At 40.3% G+C, this 11970-nt stretch overlaps 1 protein-coding gene across 1 annotated transcript in view; it reads left to right on the forward strand.

The window, feature by feature from the left end:
- Positions 1-11970, forward strand: part of PREX1 (phosphatidylinositol-3,4,5-trisphosphate-dependent Rac exchange factor 1) — a 173321-nt gene that overhangs the window by 60974 nt on the left and 100377 nt on the right. The window contains exon 3 of the mRNA XM_010569790.1: positions 10020-10091. Coding sequence (XP_010568092.1) covers positions 10020-10091 — 72 coding nt within the window. The remainder of the gene's footprint in view (positions 1-10019; positions 10092-11970) is intronic.

Below are 11970 nucleotides of genomic sequence, written 5' to 3' on the forward strand. Positions count from 1 at the left end.
CCCCCACCCCCCCCCGCTACCAAAACCTTGCCACACAAAACCAATACAGCTCATTACACATATTCAGCTTTTATGTATTCACAATGATCCTTACCTGCTGAGGGGATAACACTGGTTAAGTCCTAGTCTATGTTGCAACTAATGTAAAAAAAAAAATCCGTAGACTTTAATGATACTAGATTTCATTTTAAAGTTTTTTCTGTTTTGTCTATTTACTGTTTAATGTATTAAGAAACCATCACTGGAAAGAGAAGGAGTAGAAAAGGGAGAGATTAATCTTTCTGATATCAAAGTTCTTTAGCTTAGATTGGAACCTTGAAATTGAAGAAATTCCAGTTTTTGCTACAATTACATTCAACATCTGGACTTTACTATTTTTGGGGACCACTTGATGTTTCTAGTCAGTCTGATGCTTCTACCTCCTTCTCGAAAAAGGAGTAGCTGTGTAGAGCCTGAAACCTGATTAAACATTACCTGGTACTGATAGGATCTTAGTATTGGAGGCATCACTTAATCTAGAACTGGTTGCAGTCTGCAGGCTTCTCTCCATTATGGACATAGTGAATGTAAGTAATATGGGTCAAATCCTGAAGTATCTATATGTTGTTTACTTGGCCCTTACTCCTGAAGCAAACTTCTGTTAAAGTAACATAAACACTAAGCAGACACAGACTTGTCAGGATTTATTCTCTACGTAAAAGAGGAATGAGTTAAAACACACTATTCAAACGAACGATGTCCTGAAAGCATTTTGAAGAGTTCCACAGTGCGGTAGGATGATCAAAATCATCTCATGATTGTAGAACAGGGAGAAAGACATGAAGAGGCCAATAAAAGGGAGAGTATTCCGAAGTCTTGAGAGAATTAGGCATATAACTTTCTTAAGTTCCTTTAAAAATCCAAACAAATACATTTTCTGTTGATACTAAAAATGGGCTGGAGTCGTACAGGGATAGATATTCACAGAGGGGCATTCTTAAGCTGTGGGTCTGCAAAAGAGAAGAGGGTTTTTTAAAAATCTACAATAATGAGAATATTTAAAGTGATTTGAGGGTAGCGTTGGAGAGGAGAGAGAGCAGGAAGAGGAGTCAAGAGAGACAGGGTATGGGAGATACGAAGAAGTTAGTAGAAATGAGTCCTGAAGGATTTCAAAGGTGGAAAAATGTAGCTTTTGTTGGGCCTTGAAATGAATTGGGATCCTCTGACCTGCCTGAGGATGCAAATATTAGTGACTGAGGGGAGGAGGGGATAGCAGAGGGGTCAGGGCAATGGTAGAGAAGAGACAATGGACGCCTCTGCAGCACCAGCCTCTCTTTCACTTCACAAAAAGTTTTTTTGTAATTCAAATGAAAACAAACCCTCCTTAAGAAAGGGATCTCTCTTTGGAGTGAGAAACACTGCCATATATTTCACTCTCACTTCCCTTTGGTTTCACCTTCCTTCATCAGTCAATGCATGAATGAATTTGGTCTGACATTTTTTTGTTGTTGCAGAATTCCAGAGTAAATCAGAACCCTGGAAATACAGATATAGTCCAGGATCTTTTTGGAGCTTTCTTTGTTAATTACTTTTTCTGGGAAGTGTTGCTAGATCAATTCATTCGTGATGAGTCCCAGAATACTACCGTGCTGAAAATGTCTGTGCACGTTAATTTTGCATGTGTTAACTTGCAGTGCCCCCATGTTCGTAGCATCCATGCTGAGAGACACAGTCACTGGTTCACTTTTAGAAATGATTCAGTAACAGTTACTGCCCTGGAACTTTGTATTTGCAGATGCTGTGAAACTGGTACAGGCAGGGAGGGTGGTCTAATCTAAACTTGTCACCCAGGCTCTCTCCTGATGGAAAGAGAAAGGCATTTCTAGAGGGTAGTTCAGCCTTTCTTCTTAAACATCAGTCCTTGAGTGCAGTGACTCATCTTCTGAAGTTGCCTGCCCATTGCTTTCTGTTGTAGAGGGAACCTGTATCACTAACTTAGGGTAGGCTCCAACTTTTAGGTGGGTGCAATTAGATGAGGTGAATCCTAGCCACAGTGATTTGTTGACAGAAGCCATTTTGTGGTGGACCCATGGCAAGGGAGTCAAAGTAAGTAAAAAGCAATTGGAATGTCTGACTCTCTCCAGCACCATTGAAAATCCCAGTGCTATGCAATGGCAGTATTTTGCAACTGTTTTTCATTAACTTTGATGTTATAGACAGTATAACACTTAATGGCAAGGCAGATGTAAGATAAATCAGTCAAGCGTGGTCATAACTGCATGAGCCTTAAAATGCAGGATTGGTTAAGGACAAATCAGTTTGATTTTTGGAAATATCTCAGGCACATAGCTTACATAAGCAGTGGCTATTTCTCTTATGTAGTGTATAAAGAAATAATCATTTATTTATTCAAGCATTTTATTCATACATACACTTACATAATTTTAAACAGCTGAGTTTCTGAATGCTTCCCCATATTTCATTTGGTATTTATCAGGATTCACCATATGTCACACTAAGAAACAGGGAAGAGGTTTCAAATTGCCATGATCAGTGCTTAGTTAATGATTATTAAATTGTAAGCATCAGTGGAGGTTTTGTAATATGTATAGATGTATTTATTGCTTATATATCTATACAATTATAAAAAACCCCTGATAAAAAGATCTTTCCCCTGTGATCCATCTGGATTTTGCAGCTGAAGCTGCATTTGTTTTCTGATGGTCTTTGCTGTTTCACCTGAGATGGAGTCTACTTTTTTTGCAAATGGTCATGCAGTCTTCTGTGGGAAGAGATGATTCATGCTGTAACATCCATGCTTTTGTGTGTGTGAAAGGATTGTTATTCTAAATGACAACACTAGAATGAAAAAAAAAAATCTTAAGGAAGTGTGGTTGTGGGGGGTGGAGTTGGGGTATATGAGCAAGAAAGACATTGTCCCCAGGGATATCGGAGTAGTAGTTCTGAAGACAGATCTTCATGTTTGCTTGCAAAAATAGTGCAATGAGTATCATAGAGCATAGGTGATCAGTACAAGTAATTCACCTCATTTAATGTCTAACATAGCCTAAGATTATGCAAGGGCTGTAACCTTTGGAAAAGATATGTAATTTTAAAAACTGTACTGTACAGTCTATTTGACCTTCTGCTTAGCAGTAGGCAATGATGCAAGCTTACAGCTCAGCTCAGCCTGCCTGAACTCTTTGCAGAGAATGTGTTTGATATTCCGTAATGTACATGACTTTTTTTTTTTTTTTTTTTTTTTTCTCAAATCATCTTGGTTAGCTAATAGTTTAGTTCCTCTTCAGAGGATATATAAAAAGATAAATATGTACCAATAAGCTTTGTGAGGCTTTAAAGCCAATTTGATACACAGGAAGCCTGAAATTAGGGCAATAAAAGATATGTCTGATGCTATTTCCTCTTACTAAACACCTCTGCCTACAAGGCAAGTCCCTGTTCAGCTGTTTGCTGATGAATTAATTTGGCTGTAGATCTGAGCTACTTTTTGCAGAGTTGCTCTGTCTCACAGCTGTGGCTCTTTATTGTTTTAAGAGGATCTAGAGAAAAATATTCTTCATAGGTAAAATACTCTGTGCAGGAATTCCAGTATAATGCACTCATCTGATGCTTAAGTTCTTTCTTCCTTTACCAGACACTGATAATTTAAAATATGTTTTTGTAGAAGTCTTAATATAGCAGTCAGTAATTGAGCAATGAGTGAATATGGGATTGCCAGTTTACAGTGTAAGAGGTACAGTAATATACTCTTTAAAAATAGTAGAATTGCTTCAATCTTGCTCCATTTTACGTGTGTAATGCTAGTGATGTCAAAGGAGTTGCTTCTGATTTCCAATATTTTAACTGAAATTGCACAACTGAAAAACCTGAATCAGGCCCAGTATTGTACATGTATATGCTGGCTTTTGTCCAGAAAGGTAGGAGATGTTTGAAACCCAATTGTCTGAATTTACACAAGAATGACTTCATCTGTGTTTAAAATCCAGCTGTCTCTAGGATGGAAGTCAGTAGATCTTGGTTAACAGTGCACAGTACCGCACACCACTCTAGGAACAACAGAACTGAAGTAGGTTCACCTCCGATTGAAGTGACTTGATTCCCAATTGGTTGGTAACCCAAAGCTGTGCTAGCATTCAGTGAAAGATCTGCATTCAGGCATTTACAACATGCTTAAAGGGAAATGCTTGAAAGACTTAGTTTTCCATAGAAATGCACACTTAGTTGTTATGAAGAGGGAAAAAAAAATGTTGTGATGGGATTTATTTTGTATAAATAGCCCTGTGCAGTCATTGTTACGTTATTTTGAGATTATTTATTGCATTGTCTTTCAGACTTCAGTGCAGGTGAGAACTGCAGTTCACATGTAGGATGCAGGCTATTTATGTTTCCTGTCGTTTGTGTAAAGCTTTAGCTTATAAACTGCATATCTGATAGAAAGCAAAAGAACACCATCAGGATGACAAGGTTCAAAGCTAACAATTGAGTAACATGAGCAAGGATGCACCTGCTCTTAAAACCTATACTTTAGCAAACATTCATTTTAAATCATCAGACTATTTCAGTAGAGCCGTGTTCCCACAGGACTCTCAAGCCGCTTTGCTAAAGGCAGTGGAGTTTTTTGGTATCTTGCTTGTACTGCAGTGGAGGCAAAGGCTTATCTAACAGCCACATTTAGTGGCAACACTTATTCAACTGCTGGAAAAAAAAAATTACACTTGCAAGTTCTTGTTCAAATCTTTATGACAAGTTTCACTCTGTATTGTCAGAGACAGATTACTGCATAGCCTGTATGCTGTAGTTGAAAGGTGAAGATGCTAGTGATGGTCAAATGATAAAAATCATTGTCCATGCCACCGCTTCATTTTTTCACTGTGAGCATGTTTTCTTGGAATCAAAATGTCTGCACTTGCAAGAAGCTTTAAACAACTTGATTGCACAAGTGTAAAGAAATATGTTTATTTTAACACTGAAAATATTAAGCTTATCTAGATCCCTATGTTGTTCTGAATCAGTCCTGATCACTGATGAGTTTAAAAAAATTGTCTCACTTGTCTCTTAAGAGCAATATGAAATTCCAGTCACCTGTTCAGAAAACGGGTTTCACAGGATTGTGCTTTCAGATACTGCTCCTTCTGGATATGGTAGCCAGTTGCCTCATTGTTTGTCTGTTTCTGTTCTCCCTTTCGTTTCCCTCAGGGTTATGCACAGTTTGCCTGCCTTGCTGTTTAATCAGAAATCTCTTGCTATTTCTGAACATTTGAGGAAGTATCTGCCTTAGACATGAATTTTGAGAAGGGACATGAGCAAACTATCACTGCCTCGTCCCTAGTATTTGCCATATGCTACTTATGCTACATAGAAGGTGGTAAACACTAATTTTCCCTAATGAAGTTAAGGCTACAAGTCAAAGTTCAACAAGGGCCATTTGAAAAGCATTTGAGAGAACTCCCAGTTGCTGCAGCCTGTTTCATGTGAGAACAACTCACAATTAGCAGATTCTGTCCTTAAAATATGCTTTGTGCTTTTGTGGTTCAGAGGTGCAGCAAAGACACTCAAAGCAACAAGGTTTCACTGCAACAGTAGGTTGTAAGGATAGTGAGCTGAAGAACAAAACACCTTTAAAAAATACTTATTTACTGAAATGAACTTTTATACCTAAATTACATTCTAGATTTCTAATGTGTTTGTATTAGTATTTATTGGAAGGAGCTTACCCAACACGACATGGTGCAGAAAGGAAGCATTTCACTTTGCTCATTCTAATTTGTCATAGATTTGCTTGCATCCTGCAAGGCATTTGTACTGTAAGACAAACTATAAACCGTGTTTATGCATGACATGAGGAGCATCAGACATGGCCTGCTGAGTTTGGAAGTGGCAGACCTCTAGGGCAACAAGTCACAGTGCACAAATAAATGTTATGTTGATGCAGCAGCAGAATTTTAAACAAAAACAAATCCTCTGTGGGCTGTTCTCCTAATGATTAGCGCATGTGCATGGAAGATGAGACCTTCACAGACCTTTATCAGGAGAATGAAAATTTATCAGCCTGGTTTCCCATTTTTTCCCTACATTGTGCCATGACCTGTTTTTGTTCTGGACCTATGGGCCCTACCAGTCCTTCTCCCCTGTTCTGTTGTGCAAGCAGTAGTCCACCGTACAGCTTGGCTTGCTCAGAGACCTGTCCCAGTGTGAGCACTGCAGAACACTACAAATGGCAAGAGAGCAAATGCAGCATCTGTGGGCATAAGAAGATGTCATGTTATCTGCCGTTTTCTTATCTCTGTTTTTCATTAAATTTTTAACCTTATATCAGTCCTGACCAGCGTACAACAAGCAGGTAGAAGGGAGCAGAGTCTACTTTTGTTGCCTGTTCATCTCTTTCTAGCTCTTCAATAGTGTCTCACTGATCTGATGTTTGATGTTTCAGTATAGTGTGTATCATAAGCTGCTCTCCTTCCCTGAATAGTTGATAGTTTGTAAGTGTAGGAAACAAACAGCACGCCACAGTAGAAAGTTCTGCTTTTGTTTGCGGCGGAGAGGTGATTGTGATCATCCTGTTGTGTCCTAGGAATGGTTTTCAGAGTCCCTAAGTCTTAGGAGTGTTTTTCAAGAGCTCCCAAGAAAGCTGACCCCTATGCTTCCATATATCCCTGGATGATAGTGAGTTCATTTTTGCAGAGATCAAAAGTGTTGTGGATGAAGAGGGTTATACTGAGGGGTCCCTGAAAGTTCCTTATGGAAAATGTCAAGGACTAGAGCCCTTGAATTAATATATGAGTTGTGTAGAGTGTGAAGAGTTTGGAGCAGCCAGATTAAGCATTTGCCTCAGGAACTTTTTAGGTGGCCAGAACAGCCTTTACCCTTTCAACTACTTCCTCTTTAATAACAATATGTTTTGCAATATAAATAAAATGTGGGCATGGCAAGTTTTGTAATATTCACTACCACCACACTCTCTTTTTTCATCACCTTTGTCATGTCCTGGCCCAAATACCTCTCCGATTTTCCAGATAAATCAATAGATCTAATAAAAGATCATACCACTACCTATAGCTATGTTTGCTAAAGAGAGTTGCATACTACTTGTGTAATGGGTCTCAGAGTCTGTGTCACCAGGTGAATGAATAGAGGGATGGTGTTGATACGGATATGCTTAGAGCCTAGTAAAACCGGTAGCACAGAAAAATCACTTGAGAAGTTTGGAAAACACTGACCTGAATGTCCAAACATTGCTGGGAAAAGGGCTGCTTTTTCCAAGCTAGAAGTGATTTGGAAGGAAAGTGGTGTTGTCATGTGAACAGGGTATGCAACATTAGCTTTATGAGCTGCTGTTTTAATATCTTGTGTTTATCATGCTTTTCAATTTGAATGACTGTTGCAAGAGATTCTGTTTGCACATGAGAAGGTATGGACAACTGGGGAACAACTAGTTCTGCATCCACTAAGTTGTGATTTTGGCAGGGGGGATTGCATTTTGGAAAGTAGACTACTAAACTTCTAGGACCAAAATCTCTTGTAACTGTCTTGTTTTATTATTAGTGGAGCGACTGCTGTTCATGCACATCAAGACAAATCAGAGGCGATATAGGAGATTCGGCAAACTATCTACGAAGTTGACTGCCTCTTCCCCTCTTGTGTCTTTCATTGTTTCTACTCTCTCCCTGCTTGTATGCCTTTCTAATTTTTTTGTTTGATTTTTCTCTCTCCTTTTCTCCCTTTCTCACACTCACATTAAACGATCTTTTCAGACAAGTGTCATAGAAAAGCTGTTTTTTAGATTAACACAGACTGCTTTTTTATTGACTAGCCTGTAACAGCTAATGTGATTTGCACTTCTGTTTACCAGCTTTCTATTATTAGACCCACCATATTGGGACTAATATGCAGGTAACTATTAGTCACCAGTGGAGCTGCTAATTGTGTAGATTAATTAATCATTCCAAGTAGATTTGTTGTCTCCAAACAGAGATGTGATTAAAGCAAGGAAAAGTCTCTGCCTGGCTTATCTTTTGAGAATGAGTGACTTTAATATGATGTACTACCTCATATAAATCAGATGCCTGATTATTAATGCTCAGATATCACACCCAACACTGAAGTGGGAGGGCAACAGCTATTCCTGACAATCTTCCTGCCATTAGTCATCATGCTGAACACTTCATCTGAGACAGTTCCCCAACTGTTGCCAAGGAGCTGGGCAGTACACTAACACTGGAGTAGTTCCTGGCCAGATGATTGGCAACGTGGACTGGCTGGTTCTTATAAAATTACTTTCCTACCACTGTCACACATGTCCTGTCCCTTTAATGCAGGAATCTGTTCTTCAAACTTCTCAGTCCACATAACGTGCTCCAAGCTCTCCATATCTAGCTGGAATCTAGCCAGGATCTCCTTTCTGTTTAGCAATACAAGAAAAGCAATGTGGTTATAGTCCTTGAAATTTGTTCAAAAGCAGGTTGAGAATCCAGGGCTGAAAACAAATGTAGGGTCTGTGTTCTTCATTAATCAATCTCTTTTTTTATTGGTGTCTGTCTTGTAAAGTGTTAATGACTGACAAGGGACAGAAAGCCATGGCTAAGCAGAAACAGAGATTTGCCACTTTTAGTGCTAGAAGTCAGACAGAGGGACATGTTCGCTGTCTTCCAACCAAAATACCAGAGGTGAAGGCATTCCATAAACTCTAAGTTTGGTTCAGTGACATTGCTTCTTATCAGGTTGTAAGCTGCTGCCGATCCCAACAGGCAAAAGGAAAAAAGAAAAAGCTGAGTGTGCATCAGCTGACATGGGCATTGCTCAGGAATAGTTCGACTTCTAAAAGCCTTTTATTTTCAAGCTGTAACAAAGCTGCTTTGTACCATAAATACAAAGAAATGACCTGCTTTCCCTCTCTGTCTCAGGTGGGTAAGAAGTTTCTTTCTTCCTTGTTCACAGCACTCCCCAGGGCTCACTCCTTTGTGTGGGAGGCAAGTTAGAAACCACTAACAAGAACAGAGAGGAAAGCCCTCTACCCTTCTGTTCATGGGTCATGTAGTTTATCACAGCAGATTCTGTCCTTACTGGCTTCTCTTAAGTCTCACCTGTGGGTATTTGCATCTCTCTGCTGATGCCTGTGGAAGGCAAAATTCCCTGCTCTCAGTTCAGAAGTGCCCTTTAACCAATAGTTGCTAAAACAGTGACGACTTGAGGTAGGAATTCCATAGAGTGTGCTTTGCTAAACCCTTCCCACTGAATCAAGTATGTTGTGGGTATGTTCAGTGCAAATGCAAGTAGGTCCTGACTTCCAGTAGTCAGAGTTATGCTTTGAAGGCTGATATTCAGATCACTGTCCATTTGTATCCGGCCTGGAGCTTTTTATTGATTTGCCTGTTAAAGCCAAAGTTGTGCAGAGCTGAGGGAAGGGGAAACCTGGCCTAAGTGAAAAGTTCCAGCATTGTTTTGTCTGTTTTTAACCAAATGAAATACAGTGAACAGGATAATGTGTCCCAGGCGCTGTCTGGCAATTTCCTTTTCCCTTCCCCATGTATTGAGTCTGTTGAACTTGTCCATAACCCTAGCTCATAGCTCTGACATGCCTCAGCTCCAGCAACGTGAATGTCCTTTTGTCATTCTTTGCAGTCCTTTTTGCTGACATACATCTTGATGTGCGTCAGGCATGCTGCTTCCCGAAGTCAAAACAGCTGCATCTTAGAGAGAGGGGAAACCTTCAAAGAAAAAACAAACAGACCGTCACTGTAGTCTATTGGTAGTAACAGATAATTAAGTCTAAAAGTTTCAACAGAGGGAAGACATTTATTGCCAGGTAAAACCCAACAACATTGTAGGAAATGTCTTTTGTGTTGCCCTGAATTCAGCCCTGCCTGAGTCTAAGAACTGTGGTAGTGATTTGGTAAATGTTTACATTCTTTCAGTCTTAAAGGTAATCAGCCGCACTGTGTTGATGGGAACCTAGAGGATATAAGAGACTGAAATCAAACTGTATCAAGCCATTTGAACATAATCTTTTTTTATCTCTGCAGGCATTTCTTCACCGGATCCGCCAGAATGCTGTGGACAAAGCTGAGAAGTACATAACAGAGGAGAATGTTAAGGTATTTCTTCTATCTTTCTCATTTTCTTGATAGGGAAAATATGTAATGAAAGGCTAGATTCAGGGATACGAATATCAAATATCCTCATGTCATATTGATGCTTATTATTAAACTGGTTCCCTAAGGCAAAGAGGCTCATGTTGACAGTTTATCTGTCAATCTGTTTGCCCATTCGTATAGCTGTCATCTTGCAGCAATTTTTCATCCTACTGGCTAATTTCAGTAAAATTTGACAACAGTGTTGTCAGAGGTAATAACTTTTGGCAAGATTTGTGAAATGGTGGGTAGAGGATAGAGAGGCCTTTTCAGTGTTTTTGAGATGAAAGGCAGGGAATGCACAGCCCTTGTCTATTTTGCTTGACAGTATTCAGTTAGTCAGTTTGCATCTGCTGTCTTCTACAAATCTAAAATTGATAGGGCTTATGACAAGGAGGCAGGAATATTCCTTTATGTTCTAGTGGGAAGGAATTTGGGTTCTTGTGGGAGCACTAAGTAACACGAGACCCTTGCATGAGGAGTTTCCTGAATGAATTTTGCACTGGAAAGAGATAAGGGACATAGAACACAGAGCTGTGAGGTACTAGCTTCTCTAGTGCCTATGGTCACAGGAGACCTTGTTCATTATTTCCATAAATACAAGCAACATTTTCTTAGAGTAATTTGGCAGTGCAGTTTGTTTGCCATTAGAGGCTTACTTATTGGGCTTGTGTTTGATACTGTAGCTCCTAAATCAGCAGAAACTTTGCCCTTTACACCTGTGGGAGCAGGGCATAGCAATAATAGGTATATCACACCAGCCAGCACTACTGCAGCTGGCATGTGTTTCCCCAGGGCTGGTTACTCCATTTCACATTCTAGTAGTATGTGAACGTGTAGAGATCCTAGCAGGGCTCTAGCCGCCATTTTTGCTATTCATTCTACAGGCTGGCAATACTGTAGTTTTGACTGACTGTCATCAGAAGGGGCTGATAGCTAGACTGCTTGGCAGCTTTGTGGAGCTAAGCCTCTTGCTGTCTTCAATTTTGCGAGTCCCCGCTCCTCAAAAACTCACCATCTAGAGTCTGAAGTAAGTTTGGGTGTGGCTGAAGAAAAAGTAGACAAGCGATTAGTGACAATAGATCTTGCGTGCAAAAAGTAAGCTCTGCATGAGAAGTAAACCTATGCAACTATTTGCCAATTTGATGAACAGGTGTAGATGTTGATGAAAGTTAATTATTTTATCATTATTCATATATCATCAAAATGAATATTAATTATGACTGCCACATAAACTAAAGTGGCTGGGGGAGGGGAGCCTCAATCTATCTCACTCCTACCAGTTTGATGCCAGTGCCAGCAATAGATGCCCAGAGCCTGGAAAGGGATCATAAGTCAGCAGGAGAGCACCTGAAGAGCAGCACAAAGATATTCCAGCCAGTAAATCAGCTTCATCGGGGCCCAACTTAAATGCCTCTATGCAAATGCACGTAGCATGGGGAATAAACAGGAGGAGTTAGAGGTTTGTGCATGCTTGCAGGGCTATGGTCTTATTGGCGTCACAGAGACGTGGTGGGATGGCTTTTATGACTGGAGTGTTGGCATGGAAGGATACAGACTCTTCAGGAAGGACAGGCAGGGGAGATGAGGACGGAGTGCCACCCTCTATGTCAGTGAGCAGCTGGAGTGCATGGAGCTCTGCCTGGGGATGGATAAGGAGCCAACCAAGAGCCTATGGGTCACGATTAAAGGGAGGGCAGGGACAGGTGACATTATAGTAGGGGTCTGCTACAGGCCACCCAACCAGGAAAAATGAGCAGATGAGGCCCACGTAGGAGCAACCTCATGTTCACAAGCCCGGCTCCTCATGGGGGACTTCAACCACCCCGATATCTGTTGGAGG

This window comes from Haliaeetus leucocephalus, unplaced genomic scaffold, assembly GCF_000737465.1.
Source record: "Haliaeetus leucocephalus isolate CR32 unplaced genomic scaffold, Haliaeetus_leucocephalus-4.0 Scaffold273, whole genome shotgun sequence".
NCBI classification, from domain to species: domain Eukaryota; kingdom Metazoa; phylum Chordata; class Aves; order Accipitriformes; family Accipitridae; genus Haliaeetus; species Haliaeetus leucocephalus.